A 20,042-nucleotide genomic window follows, 5' to 3' on the forward strand; every position below is an offset into this window, starting at 1 on the left:
GTGGCTATAAGAGGCTGGAACGAGTTTCCTCCGTAGGGTGTGTGGGCTCAGCCTTAGAGATAGGGTGAGGAGCTCGGACATCCGGAGGGAGCTTGGAGAAGAGCTGCCACTCGAAAGGAGCCAGTTGAGGTGGTTCGGGCATCTGATTAGGATGCCTCATGGGCACCTTCCTTTGGAGGTTTTCCGGGCGTGGCCAACTGGGAGGAGACCCAGAACTCGCTGGAGGGACTCCATGTCCAATCTGGCCTGGGAACGCCTTGGGATCCCCCAGGAGGAGCTGGAGGGCGTTGCTGGGGAGAGGGCCGTCTGGAGTGCCCTACTTAGCTTGCTGCCACCGCGACCCCACCCCGGAGAAGCGGCTGAAGATGAATGAATGAATGAATGAATGAATGAATGAATGAATGAATGAATGAAAAAATTGACTACAACCAAGCCTGTTCCCACTCATGGCAAAAATGGGTGTGACCTTTGACCTTCTGAAACCCACCGCAATCCACACCGATCAGCTGGATTGTACACAGTTCTAATTCAGCCAGAGTGTTAATGGTGCAATTACAGCTGATGGTGCCATAGAATGACAAGCAAGCCTGTGTTACAGACTGTAGTTATGCAAACAGGGTGCAGGTATATGTAGCTTTGTGTGTGTGTGTGTGTGTGTGTGTGTGTGTGTGTTTCACACTGGGTGATGTGAGGCATCTAGTGCAGCAGTTAGAGGAACGATGCATGCTTGCTTGCTTACCACCTGCTTTTCTAACCTCTCGCTTACAGCTTGCTGCCGCTGGCTAGGCCTTATGGTGAACAAGGAGGCAGCCTAGTGCGTAAGCCTTCCCCTACCAGTACATAGCCTCTCCTTCACCAAGACTCCTGCCAGGCCTCATCGTGGCCACACACAGTAACTGGTCACCTTGCGGCCTCAGGCAAACTTGGTAGGGGATCTTGGAGCTGCAGTGGTCCTTAAAGGCTGTTTATGGCCAAACATTGCCCCGCTGCCTTGTGGGAAGTCTATTGAGACAAAGGATGGGGGAGTACACCCCGAGAGAAAAGCAACGTGTTTGGCGGCATACATTAGGTGGCTCTTAGACAGTCTAGACTTTCCGGCAGCCTCCTGCAGTCACGGTGGGTGACTGGTCATCCTGGGTATATGTCCTTGCCACCAGGACCAACCTGTCATGGCAAAGACAGTGCTACTGAGGACTGCGCACCCCTTGTGGCACTCTAGAAACCTCCTTGCATAGGTCCCCACCTCTGACCATGGTGTACAATATCCGGCCTTGTATCCAGTTGAAGTCTGGTGGTTGGGTTGTCTGGCAACGGGACCAGGGTAGAACTGGCCTGGGAGCTCCTAGTCAGAGCCCTGCACATCAGCGGCACGGGGTATATGGTCGCTAGCAGCTGGGATTGAGTGGCAGCTGTTTTCGGCAGTCCCTTGTATGACTGAGCAGCCCTATTTAGGGACCACACTGCTCACCCCAATTGGGGAGGGGCCTAGAAAAAGTGGCTTAAAAATTTTCCACTCAGTGGTGTAGCGGTCTAAGCATCGGCTTTGTGTCAATGCAGTTGCCCACTGGGGACCGAGGTTCGCGCCCCGGCGACGTCAGATCCGACTATGGCCGGACTCGATGAAGCAGCAATAATTGGCAGCGCTGTCTTCGGGAGGGGGCGGAGTCGGCTTGTGTTCGTCACATGAATGCGTCTCTGGGTGTGTCGGAAAAAGCAGTTTTTCGGCCTGGAGTCGCCTTGTCACGAACGCGGCGAGGCGTCTCCTTCGAGACTGCCGGCCGGAGAGATGCAGTTGCAGTATGAGGGTGGGTGTTTGAATTAGAATAGGGAGCGATTGGCCACTAAACTGGGAGAAAAAGGGAAAAAAAGGAAATAAATTTAGAGAAAATAAATTTTCCACTCAACCAACCTCCTGGGTAAGTGACTGTGCCTACCAGGAATTCCATCCTGCGGTAAAAACAAGAAAATGATCCAATTCAAATTGGCAACATGGAGTGTTAGGACTCTCCTCGGTAATGATGGCAACAGACCACATCAAAGGGCCGCGCTGATTGCTGAGGAACTGAGATGCTAAAACGTGGATATCCCTGCTCTCAGCAAAATCCGGCTCCTGGGTGAAGGCTCCCTGAGAGAGGAAGGAGGAGGGTATGCCTTATTTTCGAGAGGCTATCCCCTTGGCGGACAATATCAGCGTGGTGTTGGACTGGCAATCAAGAACAGCATTCTACCCAGCCTCGCTGAAACGTCCACCGGACTAACTGAGAGGCTGATGACCCTCTGTATCCCCCTAGCAAAGGCAGGCTATGCCACTCTCTTAAATGCTTAAGCACCAACACTACTATCTGGCAATAGTGTGAAGGACAGCTTCTACCAGCAACTAGATGATGCCCTTCATCGTATCCCAAAAAAGGACAATTTCCTTCTTCTGGGAGACTTTAATGCTAGAGTAGGGAAGAACAATGGTATATGGATCGGCGTACTGGGTGGGCATGGGGTTGTTCAGGTTAATGCAAATGGTCTGAGGCTGCTAACACTCTTTGTGCAGAGCATGACCTCACTATTACGAACCCACTGTTTCAGCAGAATACCAAATACAAAACATCCTGGATGTACTCACGATCTATAAATACTGGCACCTGATTGACTATATCATAACAAGACGTACCGACATGAGTGATGTCTTGCTGAACTGGGCCATGAGAGGTACAGAATGCTGGATGGGTCACCGCCTGATCATAACCAAGGTCCACATCAAAGTGCGCCCCCCATAGGATTTCAAGAAACCCATTAAAAAGCAACTGAACTGTGCTAAATTGAAGTCAGCCCCAACACGGAATGAGTTCCGTCGCTCTGTAGGCACGATGGCACTAGAGCTTGAGGCCATTTTGAGTTCTGACATTTCCATGGATCAGAAATGGACCTCCTTAACCTCATTGCTACATCAAGCTGCAATCCGACTATGTAGGCTACAGAGCCAGAAAACATCAGGAATGGTTCAACGAGAACTCTGCCACCATCACATCCCTGCTGGAAACCATATGTGGGGCACACAGGGCTAATCTCAACTGCCCCGCATGCGCCATGTTTCGGCAGCAGTAGCAAACAGCACGTAAGGACGTAAAAACAACTTTGTGCACTCTGCAAAATACATGGCGGGTGAAAAAAGCTCACAAGGTTCAATCATATGCTGACAGAAATTATATGCACAACTTCTGCAATTTTATAAAGACCATTGCTGTGTCCCAATTCAGGGTCTGCATCCTTCGGAGGGTGCGTTCTTCGGCCGATTACGTCATAGCGCTGCGCGAAGGCTTCCCAATTCGCAGGCTCCGTCAGATGCAGCCCACAACTGCGGCCTTCTTTTCCCTCTTTTCGAAGGATGCACTGCTACTATCCTTCGCGGACTTCCATATCCCAAGATTCTCTGCGTTGGATGGAGGCTCTTCTCCCCGCTGCTGGATGGAGAGGCTCTTCTCCCCGCTGTTGGATGGAGGGGCTCTTCTCCCTGCTGTTGGATGGAGAGGCTCTTCTCCCTGCTGTTGGATGGAGGGGCTCTTCTCCCTGCTGTTGGATGGAGAGGCTCTTCTCCCTGCTGTTGGATGGAGAGGCTCTTCTCCCTCCTGTTGGGTGGAGAGGCTCTTCTCCCCGCTGCTGGATGGAGAGGCTCTTCTCCCCGCTGTTGGATGGAGAGGCTCTTCTCCCCGCTGCTGGATGGAGAGGCTCTTCTCCCCGCTGTTGGATGGAGAGGCTCTTCTCCCCGCTGTTGGATGGAGAGGCTCTTCTCCCCGCTGTTGGATGGAGAGGCTCTTCTCCCCGCTGTTGGATGGAGAGGCTCTTCTCCCCGCTGCTGGATGGAGAGGCTCTTCTCCCCGCTGTTGGATGGAGAGGCTCTTCTCCCTGCTGTTGGATGGAGAGGCTCTTCTCCCTGCTGCTGGATGGAGACGCTCTTCTCCCTGCTGGTGGACGGAGAGGCTCTTCTCCCTGCTGTTGGATGGAGAGGCTCTTCTCCCTGCTGCTGGATGGAGAGGCTCTTCTCCCTGCTGTTGGATGGAGAGGCTCTTCTCCCCGCTGTTGGATGGGGAGGCTCTTCTCCCCGCTGCTGGATGGAGAGGCTCTTCTCCCCGCTGTTGGATGGAGAGGCTCTTCTCCCCGCTGCTGGATGGAGAGGCTCTTCTCCCCGCTGTTGGATGGAGAGGCTCTTCTCCCCGCTGTTGGATGGAGAGGCTCTTCTCCCCGCTGTTGGATGGAGAGGCTCTTCTCCCCGCTGCTGGATGGAGAGGCTCTTCTTCCTGCTGTTGGATGGAGAGGCTCTTCTCCCCGCTGTTGGGTGGAGAGGCTCTTCTCCCCGCTGCTGGATGGAGAGGCTCTTCTCCCCGCTGTTGGATGGAGAGGCTCTTCTCCCCGCTGCTGGATGGAGAGGCTCTTCTCCCCGCTGTTGGATGGAGAGGCTCTTCTCCCCGCTGTTGGATGGAGAGGCTCTTCTCCCCGCTGTTGGATGGAGGCTCTTCTCCCCGCTGCTGGATGGAGAGGCTCTTCTCCCCGCTGTTGGATGGAGAGGCTCTTCTCCCCGCTGTTGGATGGAGAGGCTCTTCTCCCTGCTGCTGGATGGAGAGGCTCTTTTCCCTGCTGTTGGATGGAGAGGCTCTTCTCCCTGCTGCTGGATGGAGAGGCTCTTCTCCCTGCTGTTGGGTGGAGAGGCTCTTCTCCCTGCTGTTGGATGGAGAGGCTCTTCTCCCTGCTGTTGGATGGAGAGGCTCTTCTCCCTGCTGCTGGATGGAGGGGCTCTTCTCCCTGCTGTTGGATGGAGAGGCTCTTCTCCCTGCTGTTGGATGGAGAGGCTCTTCTCCCTGCTGTTGGATGGAGAGGCTCTTCTCCCTGCTGCTGGATGGAGGGGCTCTTCTCCCTGCTGTTGGATGGAGAGGCTCTTCTCCCTGCTGTTGGATGGAGAGGCTCTTCTCCCTGCTGCTGGATGGAGACGCTCTTCTCCCTGCTGGTGGACGGAGAGGCTCTTCTCCCTGCTGCTGGATGGAGAGGCTCTTCTCCCTGCTGTTGGATGGAGAGGCTCTTTTCCCTGCTGTTGGATGGAGGCTCTTCTCCCTGCTGCTGGATGGAGAGGCTCTTCTCCCTGCTGTTGGGTGGAGAGGCTCTTCTCCCTGCTGTTGGATGGAGAGGCTCTTCTCCCTGCTGTTGGATAGAGAGGCTCTTCTCCCTGCTGCTGGATGGAGAGGCTCTTCTCCCTGCTGTTGGATGGAGGCTCTTCTCCCTGCTGCTGGATGGAGAGGCTCTTCTCCCTGCTGTTGGATGGAGAGGCTCTTCTCCCTGCTGTTGGATGGAGAGGCTCCTCTCCCTGCTGTTGGGTGGAGAGGCTCTTGTCCCTGCTGTTGGATGGAGAGGCTCTTCTCCCTGCTGTTGGATGGAGAGGCTCTTCTCCCCGCTGTTGGGGGGAGAGGCTCTTCTCCCTGCTGTTGGATGGAGAGGCTCTTCTCCCTGCTGTTGGATGGAGAGGCCCTTCTCCCTGCTGTTGGATGGAGGCTCTTCTCCCCGCTGTTGGATGGAGAGGCTCTTCTCCCTGCTCGAGGGGATGATAGAGAGGCGTTGATTTATTTTTGTTTTTTGTGTGGGTATTAATTGTTATGAATAAGTTTATTGTGCAAAACGTTAGATGTTTTATAAATTAAAATATTGATACTTCGTTATCTATTCTTTTTACTATTTGCAACTGAAGTAGTGTAACCGGTTATTTTCTTGCTCCGGTGCGGGATTCGATACGGGGTGTACTGCACCACAAGGCGACATCACTAACCGCTCGGCTAAAGGGTCAGACCCGTGTCTTATTAGGAGTTTACAATACAACCATTTATAAAAGGGTTAACAAACATTTCACGGACAACAAAGGACTGACTTTTTCTTTTACTATAATTAATAATTAAGCGACAGTCTTAAAATTTCCCAGCTATTTACAAATTAGAGAAAAAAATCGCTATTTACAAATTAAAATGACATATAATTAACATGATTAGCTGAGCAGGAGTGCCTGGTCTGGATGGAAAACCACAAGAAAGACCCTGGTGTCTTCTGGCTGCCAGTGGGACTCATCAAGGGCGGTTCCCAGAGTTTGTTTGGGGGTGCAGCATTTCTCCACTGTCCACCACATCATCCATCTACCTATCTAATAATAACATTACCGTAGGTTAAAATAATAGGTCTACCTCTCCACGGTCCTCTGTCAGCCGGATATAAATCCTCCAGCATGAGGCAAATTAAAAAACCAAAAGCGGCAGCTCTGGCTCCATCATTTTTCAGGAGTAACTTCCAAGAGTAATCGTGACGTAAGGATAAGGTGACGCAACCAGGAAATCCACCGAAGGCTGGACCGTCCCGTTTAACCACCGCTGAGGCGGTATACGGCGGAGCCTCCGGGGGATTCGGCTTCGTAGACCGCGAAGGCTGCACCCTCCGAAGGATGCAGACCCTGAATCGGGTCACAGCTTATACTATATGGCCCTGGGAACTGTTCTATCACATCCTTCAAAGTAGCGGACGGACTGGCAACCCTGGAAGACCAAAAGCGGATCCTGGCAAGGTGGGCTGAACATTTTAAAGCCCTACTTAACCAGCGCTCACCAACCGAAGAGCTGGAAGACCTGCCAGTTCTTCCGCCCATCCCAGACCTTGACCACTCGCCAACTTTCCAAGAAGCGCTTGCAGCCGTCAACTCCCTCAAGAACAATAAGTCCCCTGGCAGTGATGGTGTCTCAGCAGAACTCCTAAGACAAGGCTCGCCAAATCCCTCATGAACAATAAGTCCCCTGGCAGTGATGGTGTCTCAGCAGAACTCCTAAGACAAGGCTCGCCAAATCCCTCATGAACAATAAGTCCCCTGGCAGTGATGGTGTCTCAGCAGAACTCCTAAGACAAGGCTCGCCGAATTCCTCATCAATTTGTACGTCTCCGCACCACACACACTCAGGAGAACTGAACGCTTTTCATCCTCATCGGTAATTCCGTTAGCAGAGAGAAAGTGTCCCGACCGTTCCACATGTTCCGTCCAGTCCCCGTTCTCAACAAACCCAGTCACCTGTTGAAGAACCAAGGCGCCCTCTTCTCCGGCGGTACCCAGCCTCAACAGTTGGACGGCAGGCTCGCTGCTTCAGCCGTAGATGGTATGAGCAGCACAAATGGCTGGAGTTCCCAACAGATGTTGCAAAGGACCGAGTGCTTTGAGTGGCTGGTGCAGCTAGAAAATCACTAGAAGAATGCAACTTGATTGAGTGATTGAATGATTGAGTGATTGGTTGATTGATTGATTGATAGTCCCAAACATGGCCATGCTGCCGTTTCCTGTGTCGGTGTTCTCGCTTGAAGTCATGAACATAACGTTAGCTCAACTAGCTACCAAACAACGATCAGATGTAGCTTTACTCGCCGAAACTTCAGCCTTCTGTCTCCCGTTTTATCCTCGTCGCCAAATATGTAGTGCAGCGAATTTGGGGGGGGGGGGGGGGCAACCGCCGCAGCCGGGACGCGAACCCGTCTCTCCTGCACCGCGAGCGACAACGTTAACCAGTCGGCTAAAGGGTCCGACCCGTTAGCCAAAGGCTAAGTGAGCCTATACATCCGTGAACGTTATATTGCGCCCTTCATTTGGGAATCGCCACGGCCAGGACGAGAACCTGGGGCTCCCGCACCGCAGGCAACAACGTTAACCAGTCGGCTAAAGGGTCCGACCCGTTAGCCAAGGGCTACCGAGCCTATTCATCCGTGATCGTTACCGTAGTAACTTGAACGACACACAAGCCGAACTGCGTGTCCTATACTAGACTTTATTGTCCTATACTAGACTTTATCACATTAGTATAGCTGTAAAATAATAACGAGGCAAGAGACGAGCGCCGTACGTTTTCAACTCCTTTCTTTTTTATCTCACTTCTTCATCACCCTCAGCACCGTACCACACTCAGCAACAATCATTAGGCTACTGCGCCCTCTGGTGGCGTGGTGGTATTGCAATGCATGAACAATGAATGAACCGACTACACAACACTGCGGTGCACTAACAGTCCGCGAGCACTAACATGGCGCACACCAATAGACTGATGGACACAACTCACTCATTTACTTCCTGTGTAACGTCCTGAAAGTGCCCGGGGACCCCATTAAAGGATATTAATAAAATCAAGCCTGTTTAACTCATTACAACAGTTATCACACATTAATTAAAAGTGAATGGCAGTACAAGTGAAGGTATTTATCATTGTGTTGTGGAGGATGAAAGAAACGAGACGAGACCACTTGTCCTTTTGACCCCACGGCCGTGGGGTCGTTCATTTCCTCCAACCAGTGAACAGTTCAATCGCTTAAACCTCAGCCTCGTGTCGTCTACCCACAAGACCCCTTGCTATAACCCCGCCCACTCTCTTAAAGGGGCCGTCCCTGGCTCGCACGGTGACTATCTAACCCAGTGGTTCTCAACCTTTTTGGGGTCCTGGACCCCCTGCGTATTTGTGATCTACCCTGAGGACCCCTCCACCTGATCTTGGGGGAGGGGGGTTGCAATTTGATAGAAACAGTAGAAACTGCATTTTAAATTGCATTATAGCATCTATTCACTCTTTGGGGCAAAAATAAGAGCTTTCAGTTGTAACTTAGATATAGTTAACAAAACAGAATTCTTATGCAGTAACTTTCAGATATATGTAACAAAACAGAATATGTGTTCTGTAACTTTCAGATATATGTAACAAAACAGAATATGTATTCAGTAACTTTCAGATATATGTAACAAAACAGAATATGTATTCAGTAACTTTCAGATATATGTAACAACACAGAATATGTATTCAGTAACTTTCAGATATATGTAACAACAGAATATGTATTCAGTAACTTTCAGACATATGTAACAAAACAGAATATGTATTCAGTAACTTTCAGATATATGTAACAAAACAGAATATGTATTCAGTAACTTTCAGATATATGTAACTAAACAGAATATGTATTCAGTAACTTTCAGATATATGTAACAACACAGAATATGTATTCAGTAACTTTCAGATATATGTAACAAAACAGAATATGTATTCAGTAACTTTCAGATATATGTAACTAAACAGAATATGTATTCAGTAACTTTCAGATATATGTAACAACACAGAATATGTATTCAGTAACTTTCAGATATATGTAACAAAACAGAATGTTTATGTAGTAACTTTTAACAATGCAAACGGGAGCGAGATCCCTTATTAAAATACAATAAATTACACTTGTGAAACAGATGTAATTAGAGAAAAAAGTCCTGTTACCCTTTATAGTTTAGGTAGATAAAGGTCTCAGTCACATTTGAGTAAAATAACCCTATTTCTATAAATGTCATAGGATCTTTTTTTTAAAGATATTTTATTTTCACGGACCCCTTGCAATTACACCACGGACCACTAGGGGTCCGCGGACCCCCGGTTGAGAAACACTGATCTAACCTGCGCGTAGGTCGCTGCAGTGTTAGCTAAAGCAAGCCGGGAAACGTAGATTCAGTACCAGAATCAAAATCATGTTTATTGGTCTGACAGGACGCGGAAGTGGGGCAGGCTGAGCTGGCTGCTGGCCAATGCGGATCGGCGGTTCCGGTGGCACCGGGGGCGGTCTGGCCTGCCTGGCTTTGCCTGTGGTGTTTTTGGTGGCGTCGTGTGGAGCGCGGGGAGGTGTGTCCAGGGTGTCTGGCTGGGAGGGCTGGCGTTGGATTGGCTGGGGGAGCCTGGTCTGCTGCACCCGGTGGGCCCAGGGACCACGGCCCCTGCCCGGAGCTGCACCCGGGGAGGAAGCACAGAGGGCGGTCTGACAGGACGCTGAAGCGGCGCAGGCTAAGCTAACTGCTAACCCATGGAGACCGGCAGTTCCTACAGTCATCCTGGCTGGCGTTTGTTCCCTTGGACTGTGATTTGTTTTAAATTAATTTATTTCTGTTCAGTTTAGATATATGTGTTAGTTTAGCTATGTGTGTTAGTTAATATGTGTGTTGTTGAAGTTCTGGTAGTTTTTAGATATGGGTTTTTGTCTTCGTGTTGCACTGTTGTGGGCTGGGGTAAACGATACAAATAAAGTGTTCCTGATTCCTGATTCCTGATTCCTGGCCATACATGGGATTCGACCCCGGTTTCGTGGCTCCCTCAGTGTATTTAACACAGAACAACAACACAACAATTGTTCAGATACACAAGGATTGACTCACAACGAGGGTGACTTTCACGAGGCATTCTTATGTGTCTTCCTTAATGTCTAAAGTCATTTGAAACGGGTTGAAGATGATAAGATTGTCACTGGGAGTGATGAAGAAGGACAGCATTAGGAACGAGTATAGATATATTAGAGGGACAGCTCAGGTTGGACGGCTCAGGTTGGACGGTTTGGAGACAAAGCAAGAGAGCCAAGACCGAGATGGCTTATGGACGTCACGTGGTGAGGGAGGCCATGCAGGTGGCTGGTGTGACAGGGAGATGCAGAAGACAGGGAGAGATGTAAAAGGATGATCCGCTGTGGCGCCCCCTAACGGGAGCAGCCGAAAGTAGTAGCAGTCTAAACGTCATTTTAAATAAGAGCAGACAGGTTCAATCTTAACCATAGAGGCGATGCATTGCTCTCAAGTCCATCGCAATGGGAAATGTAAACTGTTAACTCAATGGCGCCACCAAGCGACTCTCCTCCAGCCTGCACGCCCTGATCCAGGTGAAAGTTCACGTCGGGTTGAATCAATGAAACAAAGAAAAAGTGGATTTTGTAAAAAAAAGAAAAAGAAAGAGAAGCAGTTTCTGAAATAAAGCCGGACGCCGTCTTTACATTAGAACTGGCATTCCAAAAGGACTACAGCCACTAGGGGGCGCGACGGTGTCTGGTGTCGGTCAGGGGAGGACCTGACCGACACCGTAACGTAAAAATTTTAAATTCATGACAATGACGCCAACTATTTTAAAATGTTGTAGTTATTTTAGAATAATTGCAGCGTTATATTCGTTTAGTTGTGGGGACATAGGGTTAATATTTTATCATTAATCTAAGAAATATGTTTTTTTTTTTAATTTTCGTTGACATTACATCAGGCAGATGTTTAGTCAGCAAACTCGGTGACGGGTCCTTAACTCTGAGCGGCGGTTGTAGTGGCTTGTCGGCGGGGGCTCGGCGCTAGTGACGGGGCAGCCGTGGCAGAGACGCGTCGGAGAAAGGTGAGTTGTGTCAGAGCTGCGTGTGTGTGTGGCTGCACGGAGGACGGCCCGGCCGCCCGCCCGCCGTGTTGGACGTTGTCCGGCTTTTTCATCGCAGGTGCGGTTGAGCAGATTGACCGGAGCTGAAACTCTGGCCAGCTGTCTAAATAGCGCACCTCTCAGCTAGCGTTAGCTTATTAGCTTATTTGTGGTTTTGAAGCCACTGGCATTGTAACGCTGACTTGGCCATTTTATAGGTGTTGCATGTAAACCAAGACACGGGTCAGACTGACTGAGTCCCAATGCTGCTGCTGCTGCGTTTGGGACCATGACATTCACTCGGGCAGAGAATGTGGGTGAAGGGTCACGGTGGGTGAGGGAGGGAGGGAGGTGGGGCTGGGCTACCGGCTGGTCCGTAGGTGCGTGTGTTATAATGTCATCTCCTCGTGCTACAGCCCAGCTTTACGTCAACGTTATATCCGGTATGGCAGCCTTTCCTGTCTTATCCAGTCTGCAGGTCATAGTGCAACACTATGGCTGACTTTACTACCACCACTACTGCTTTATGAATCCCCGTGGGGCAATTCTTTTTTCTGCATTTAAGCCGTCCTAGCTGTGTAGCTAGGGGCAGCGGGCAGCCGCCGTGCAGCGCCCGGGGACCACCTCCAGTTGGTCTCGCCGTGCCTCGGTCAGGGGCTCAGACAGGAGTGGGGACCCTAACGTGCTTGTCTTTCTGATGGTGGGGAAACCGGAGCACCCGGAGAAAACCCACCACAGTCACGAGGGGAACATGCAAACTCCACACAGAGAGGACCCGGGATGACCCCCAAGGTTGGACAACCCCGGGGTTCGAACCCAGGACCTTCTTGCTGTGAGGCGACAGGGCTAAAGAGGACCTGTTAATTGGTTGACAGTGTATTTAGTGTGACTATGATCATCTCAAAACAACCCTGGAATATGATGACACTAGTAATGATGATGATGATATTAATAGTAGATATTCTTCTTCTCAAGTCAATTTTGTTTGTACAGCCCGATATCACAAACTACAGCAATACAACGTGCTGTCCTTAGACCCTCATCGGATAAGGAACAACTCCCTAACAGGAAAAAAACAAAAGAAGAAGAAAACCCAGGGAGCGCAACAGAGGAGGAATCTCTCTCCCAAGACGGACATAGTATGTGGAACGGATGTTGTGTGTACACATTTTACATAATACAACATTGAGTATTGAAAGAGGATGACAGAGTTATAATGGAGTTATAAAATATATGAAGAATATGATGAGGAGGGTGCCAAGCAGGGTCCAGATGCCCCCAGCACAGCCCAGGACCTGAGCCACATGACCACCATAACCATGTAGACCGGACAGGAGGGCAGACTACACATGCACACAGAGGAGACTCGCATCACACCATTCACATACACGGGAGAAGAGACAAGAAAAAAAATCAGAGAGCGAGACAAGACATGAGAAAAGAGAACAGTTGCAATAGTCAATAATCTATCTTGTCAGCAGAACAGTGGTTGGTAAATTCATTGAGACAGAAACCGACCCACCATGCAGTACAGGTTGTGTAGCATTCAACTTAAAGGCAACTAATTGTAAGCTAAGGCAAAAAGATGAGTGTTAAGTTTGGATTTAAAGGACTCAACAGACTCTAGTTGTCTGATGGCAGCAGTCAGGTTATTCCACAAGAACGGGGCCCAATAGGAAAAGGCCCTGCCACCAGTTGACTTCTTCTTAGCTCTAGGTACACACAGGAGCCCTGTATTTTAAGAGTGAAGAGCTCGAGATGGAATGTACGGTTTAAGGAGGTCAGACAGGTAAGATAGGGCAATCCCATTTAGGATTTTATAATTCAGCAGAAGCACCTGGAAGTCTGATGTAACATGAAGGAGGCGAGAATTGGTGTAATATGGTCAAGTTTTCTAGATTTAGTTAGGATTCTAGCAGCAGCATTCTGAACCATCTGGAGACTTTTAGTACTAAAATGTGGCAGACCTGGAAACAACATTACAGTAATCAGGTCTGGATGAAACAAATGCATGTGTGAGAGTCTCTGCATCAGCCATGAACAGGAAAGACAGAATTTTAGCTACGTTACATAAGTGAAAAAAGGCAGCCTTGGTGATTTCTTTAATGTGCTTATCACAGGAAAAGCTGGGATCTCCATAAACACTTTGGTATAATGTGCTCTTTTGCAGGACAAATATGGCTTCCATGCTGCTGAACTCGGTGCGGAACTGCCCAGTGAGCCCTACCTGGGCAGCACAGTTTGGTCAGTCCTCTACGTTTCTATCTGCACCGCTTGTGTACAAATGTTACAACATGCAAAACAATTTGACCACTAGAACAACTCTAACGCACTCTCACCAACCTCTGCCCCTTCCCCACTGTGGTCCAAACCAAGGGTGATGTTTGTTGATGCCCTTAGATCTCTTCAAGCAATGTCTACAACCACACTGACCATGTCTAAAGTTTTTCGCATGACTGAAACTGACTTTGGGAGCCAGGTTACACATATCTGGCTCATAACAATACATTGAAAGTACTTTATTGCTTTGGTTATTAGGCTCTATTAACCTGATTATTATCACAGAAAAGATCAGTAATAAAGAAATAATGTTACTTACAATGGAATTTTATTTCTATAATTTTTGGGCCCCTTTCAACCACATAGTAGTTCATCCTAGAATCATACATGTGTTGGTTTTAAAAAATATTGCATGACAAATTTTTGTTGCTGAAGTAACTGAATTAATCAGGTTTTGTAATTCATTTATGTTAAGATAATATCGATTTTTCTTCTTCTTTTTTTCTCTTTTTTTTTTTTTTTTTTGGTGCTGGGGCGGGGGGGTTATCTACAGCAACTCGCTCCCTCAGTACAACAGCCCAGCTCCATGTTCAGGGTAAGTCATCGCTTACACCCTCCCAGCCATCAGTTATATCAGTTATGTAGAGATGCTCAACTCCCTGCTGCTGAGACAGTTTCTCCTCTGCTCTACTGTGGTGTCCAGCACTGCTAGTGTCAAGACAAAGCACAAGTACTAAAACAATTTGACTGTTAATTCCTATTACTACTACTATTTCCAGCTGCTCCCATTAGGGGTCACCACAGCGGATCATCCGTGTCCATCTCTTCCTATCCTCTGCATCTTCCTCTGTCACACCAGCCACCCGCATGTCCTCCTTCACCACATCCATAAACCTCCTCTTTGGCCTTCCTCTTCTCCTCTTCCCTGGCAGCTCCATATTCAGCATCCTTTTCCCAATATACCCAGCATCTCTCCTCCACACATGTCCAAGCTATGTCAATCTTGCCTCTCTTGCTTTGTCTCCAAACCGTCCAGCCTGAGCTGTCCCTCTAATATACTCGTTCCTAATCCTGTCCTTCTTCATCACTCCCAATGAAAATCTTATCATCTTCATCTCTGCCACCTCCAGCTCCACCTCCTGTCTTTTCATCTAGGCCACTGTCTCCAAACCATATAACATAGTTGCTCTCACAACCATCTTGTAAACCTTCCCTTTAACTCTTGCTGGTACCCTTCTGTCACAGATCACTCCTGACACTCTTCTCCACCCACTCCACCCTGCCTGCACTCTCTTCTTCACCTCTCTCTTGCACTCCCTGTTACTTTAGACAGTTGAACCTAAGTATTTAAGCTCATCCACCTTCGTCACATGTACTCCTTGCATTCTCACCATTCCACTGTCCTCCCTCTCATTCAAGCATAACTATTCCGTCTTGTTCCTACTGACTTTCATTCCTCTTCTCTCCAGTGCATACCTCCACCTCTCCAGGCTCTCCTCCACCTGCACCCTACTCTCACTACAGACCACAGTGTCATCCGCAAACATCATAGTCCACTGTTAATTCTCCCTCTGAGATAAAATAGCCTGTTGTACTGTTGATTTTCACAATGAGCTAAAGGAAAAGCTCAGCGTGAAAATCATCTCTACCAGGCAGAATTCAGATGGCAGCTAATGTGAGGATGTGGAGGTGGTGGAGGTGGTGGATGATTCTTCTCAATGGATCAAATTATTTGCCTTTTCTTCCCCACAAACTTTGCTTGAACTTCAGCTCCGGTTAATATAAACAACCTATTTCAGTTTGTTTTTCATTCAGTTTAAGTTTTATTTTGGTCTTCGGTTGTTTTTTCCCCAAATGGATGAAGTCCAATCAAGCCATCCATACTGAGTCTTATGTCTGTCCTCATTTTTATTGTTCCTCTTTAGCTCAGACCAAGAGCAAGAAGACGCTGGCCCGGCCCGGAGTGAAAAACGTAGTTTTGGTAGAAGGAGTCCGTACCCCTTTTCTGCTCTCTGGGACCACGTATGTTTCTCCTCTACTCCCATGGCAGTGTGCTGGCTGGAGCCTTTGGCTAAGGCCAATGTTTGGGTTTTATTATCATTTCTGTGAGCCCTCGGTTCGAATCCCCATGTTACCTCCGGCTTGGTTGGGCATCTCTACAGACACAATTGGCTGTGTCTGCGGGTGGGAAGTTGGATGTGGGAACGTGTCCTGGTGGTTGGACTAGCGCCTCCTCTGGTTGGTCGGGGTGCCTTTCTCCCTCTTCACGGTCAGGTGAAAAGAAGTGGCTGGCGACTCCACATGTACTGGAGGAGACATGTGGTAGTCTGCAGCCCTCCCTGGCTCAGCAGAGGAGTTGAAGCGGCGACTGGGACGGCTTGGAGGAAATGGGGGTAATTGGCTATGTACAATTGGGGGGAATAAAAAAATAATAATTGTGTGAGCCCTTGGAATTCATTTTGTTTAAGGTTTAGAGTTTGTGTAAGCTCTAGAGTTTGTGTCGGGTTTAGAGTTTGTGTAAGCTCTAGAGTTTGTGTAAGGTTTAGAGTTTTTGTAAGCTTTAGAGTTTGTGTATGGTTTAGAGTTTGTGTAAGCTTTAGAGTTTGTGTAGGGTTTAGAGTTTTTGTAGGGTTTAGAGTTTGTGTTAGCTTTAGAGTTTGTGTAAGGTTTAGAGTTTGTGTAAGGTTTAGAGTTTGTGTAAGGTTTAGAGTTTGTGTAAGGTTTAGAGTTTGTGTACGGTTTAGAGTTTGTGTAAGGTTTAGAGTTTGTGTAGGGTTTAGAGTTTGTGTACGGTTTAGAGTTTGTGTAGGGTTTAGAGTTTGTGTACGGTTTAGAGTTTGTGTAAGGTTTAGAGTTTGTGTAAGGTTTAGAGTTTGTGTACGGTTTAGAGTTTGTGTAGGGTTTAGAGTTTGTGTACGGTTTAGAGTTTGTGTAGGGTTTAGAGTTTGTGTAGGGTTTAGAGTTTGTGTAAGGTTTAGAGTTTGTGTAGGGTTTAGAGTTTGTGTACGGTTTAGAGTTTGTGTAGGGTTTAGAGTTTGTGTAAGGTTTAGAGTTTGTGTAAGGTTTAGAGTTTGTGTAAGGTTTAGAGTTTTTGTAGGGTTTAGAGTTTGTGTTAGCTTTAGAGTTTGTGTAAGGTTTAGAGTTTTTGTAAGCTTTAGAGTTTGTGTAGGGTTTAGAGTTTGTGTAAGGTTTAGAGTTTGTGTTAGCTTTAGAGTTTGTGTACGGTTTAGAGTTTGTGTACGGTTTAGAGTTTGTGTAAGGTTTAGAGTTTGTGTAGGGTTTACAGTTTGTGTAGGGTTTACAGTTTGTGTAGGGTTTACAGTTTGTGTACGGTTTAGAGTTTGTGTAAGGTTTAGAGTTTGTGTACGGTTTAGAGTTTGTGTACGGTTTAGAGTTTGTGTAAGGTTTAGAGTTTGTGTTAGCTTTAGAGTTTGTGTACGGTTTAGAGTTTGTGTACGGTTTAGAGTTTGTGTAAGGTTTAGAGTTTGTGTACGGTTTACAGTTTGTGTAGGGTTTACAGTTTGTGTTAGCTTTAGAGTTTGTGTAAGGTTTAGAGTTTGTGTAGGGTTTAGAGTTTGTGTAAGCTTTAGAGTTTGTGTAAGGTTTAGAGTTTGTGTAGGGTTTAGAGTTTGTGTAAGGTTTAGAGTTTGTGTAGGGTTTAGAGTTTGTGTAGGGTTTAGAGTTTGTGTAAGCTTTAGAGTTTGTGTAAGGTTTAGAGTTTGTGTAGGGTTTAGAGTTTGTGTAAGCTTTAGAGTTTGTGTAAGGTTTAGAGTTTGTGTAGGGTTTAGAGTATGAGGACTCAGAGATTGAAGTTCAAACTTCTGAGTCAAACTTAATTAATTGAAGCCAGTTTTTTTGTTTATTGCACAAGGGAAGAACTTAAATGGTGCTCATTAAGAGGACGCGCCCTTCAATATTAAACACTTCAATGGAAGGTTCCAGGTTTTTGGGAGCCTTTAAAAGTGGCTTCACTTCCTTATACTATTACCTGTTGTATCCTTGATCACTGTGTAAAAATATATATAGTATGTCGACAGTAGGGCTGTCACAATCATAACATTTTAGCTGATTAATTGCCATACAGATAATCACGATTAACGATTTGTCTTTTTTTTTTTTGTTGCCCCCCCCCCCCACCTTTTTCTCCCCAGTTGTACTTGGCCAGTTACCCTATTGTCTGAGCCGTCTGTCTTTCCAAGTTTGGCGAATATGGTGGGGTGGTGTGTCCGTACCGTAGATGTTTTTTTTAAATGTGTGGTCTCAGTGCTTTTGACCGCCACGTTTTTGCTGCAAATCCGACCAATGGCCTCCAAGTATCAGGCTCTCCTGTTTCATCTGGTTTAAAACCGACATGTGCCCACAGCGCCGTGTGCTGTTTGGCTCTGCAACTACGTCCATGATGTTTATGTCAACACATGCTCGTCCAAATGCAGTCGTCCAGTATCATAGAATATTCTATAGAACATTATAGAACATTATAGAACATTATATAGAATATTCTATAGAATATTATAGAACATTATATAATATTCTATAGAATATTATAGAACATTATAGAATATTCTACAACATTCTATAGAATATTATATAATATAGAACATTTTAGAATATTTTACAATATTCTATAGAATATTATAGAACATTATAGAATATTCTACAATATTCTATAGAATATTATAGAACATTATAGAATATGATAAAATATTCTACAATATTCTATAGAATATTATAGAACATTATAGAATATTCTAGAATAAGCATCTTAAGATAAACAGTTTATAGGCGCTAATTCACCACTCGTGCCAGGGGCGCAACAAGATGACGTCATTAAAAGAGCACCAGTCCAACAACAAACGGTGGAGAACGATGTGGGGGTAGTGATGGGAACGTGACGTGTCTGTTAGTTTCAGCCAGCTGTTTTATACAAATGATTGGAAACGATTCTAACCAATATGCAAAATGATGGCGGTCAGCTCAAATAATGGCGATCAGGCGATGATGTAATAATTGTGACAGCCCTAGTCATCAGTGGTGATGTCATACTGAACCGTTTCTGATGAAAACGTGATCGGCTCTGCTCTGCCCGTTGACGTTGTTAAGTGTTGCTAACCAGCGTTAACCAAAAGCAGGCGCCGGTTTCTCAGAAACGAAATCACGAGAGTTCCGAAAACTTAATGAACGCCCTCAACCAGTCAGATCAAATATGGATAGTCTATAAAACTCATGGACCTCCATGAAGGTGTGGAGAACTGTGGAGTAGGCTTTGAAAGGTGACTTGACAGCACAAGTGTGTGTGTGGGTGTGTGTGTTTCTTTGTTGTTGTTGTTCTTAAGAGAACGGATGTCAGCATAATGTGAGTTAAACGTTTGGTTTTTGTCTCTACAGGTATAATGACCTGATGCCCCATGACCTGGCCCGAGCCTCCCTACAGTAAGCGTCCGTCTCCATCATTTGCCTGCGTGATTTGTAATGATAGACGTGATTCGTCCCAGTGTTGTATCACAATTATTTTAAATAACATTTTTCAGTGGAGCGCATGTTGAGGATGTTCTTTTAAACAACACCCAGCTTTGCATCCATTTAAAACCACAAACCTGTACATGGGAAATAACACCAGTCAAGTAATGGTAGCCAGTGAGCGACTCCAGCCAATCACTCAAATGCCTTGCTTAAGAGCACCTTAACACTAGAACGACCGGGATCTCACTCCTACCTAAAACGACCATGGGCAGTCAATTGGACGGCCAGTTTTTAAACTCTATATTCTGTCACGATAAATACCCAGCTGAGATATTAATGCATTATATATGTTAGCATGTAGTAGTAGTAGTGTGTCTGTTAGTAGTAGTATGTCTGTTAGTAGTAGTATGTCTGTTAGTAGTAGCAGTAATATGTCTGTTAGTAGTAGTAGTATGTCAGTAGTAGTAGTAGTAGTATGTCTGTTAGTAGTAGTATGTCTGTTAGTAGTAGCGGCTGGTGACTCCACATGTATGGGAGGAGGCATATGGTAGTCTGCAGCCCTCCCCGGATCAGCAAAGGGGGTGGAGCAGCGACCGGGACAGCTCGGAAGAGTGGGGCAATAGGCCATGTACAATTGGGGAGAAAAGGGTGGGGGGGGGATCAAGTTTAGACTATTTCTCTGCACTGGAGGACGCTAGTGTGTTTCTGGGACAGAGCAATGAACTTCATGAAGGAAATGTTGCGACCAACACACGTCATCAGTACTGACATGACGCACACCATCACGTAGAACATATTGACCGCTCACACGTATATGCAAATATATGCAATTTTAGGAGCATTCAGGGAGCGGCAGGTCTATCTTTTTTCGCTCACAAAGTTGTTAAACTTTGAAAATCCAAAACGGCCATAGTTGGTCGTTCTAGTGTTACAGATAGTTGTTGGAAAATACGTCACTGCTTAATTCCCTATTTCTGTTGGTATCGAACTCGTGTGGCATTCCTGCATGAACCTGGACTTTTGTGGGGGGGATTCTTCTAGGGGGCTGTTGAACAAGACGGGGAT

General features: G+C 46.9%; 1 protein-coding gene across 2 annotated transcripts in view; it reads left to right on the forward strand.

The window, feature by feature from the left end:
* Positions 1-11,080: 11,080 nt before the first annotated feature.
* hadhb (hydroxyacyl-CoA dehydrogenase trifunctional multienzyme complex subunit beta) overlaps positions 11,081-20,042 on the forward strand; it is a 29,142-nt gene continuing 20,180 nt past the window's right edge. Inside the window, exons 1-7 of one of the 2 annotated variants that reach the window (XM_056294548.1) lie at positions 11,081-11,219; positions 12,231-12,376; positions 13,408-13,481; positions 14,071-14,112; positions 15,443-15,539; positions 18,903-18,947; positions 20,019-20,042. The exon at positions 20,019-20,042 is cut by the window's right edge and continues 76 nt beyond it. In XM_056294548.1, the coding sequence (XP_056150523.1) occupies positions 13,415-13,481; positions 14,071-14,112; positions 15,443-15,539; positions 18,903-18,947; positions 20,019-20,042 (275 nt within the window). In that variant the 5' untranslated portion in view covers positions 11,081-11,219; positions 12,231-12,376; positions 13,408-13,414. The remainder of the gene's footprint in view (positions 11,220-12,230; positions 12,377-13,407; positions 13,482-14,070; positions 14,113-15,442; positions 15,540-18,902; positions 18,948-20,018) is intronic. The other variant, XM_056294547.1, reaches the window with a different exon arrangement.

The sequence above is a fragment of the Lampris incognitus genome, chromosome 15 (genome assembly GCF_029633865.1).
Source record: "Lampris incognitus isolate fLamInc1 chromosome 15, fLamInc1.hap2, whole genome shotgun sequence".
Lineage (NCBI taxonomy): Eukaryota > Metazoa > Chordata > Actinopteri > Lampriformes > Lampridae > Lampris > Lampris incognitus.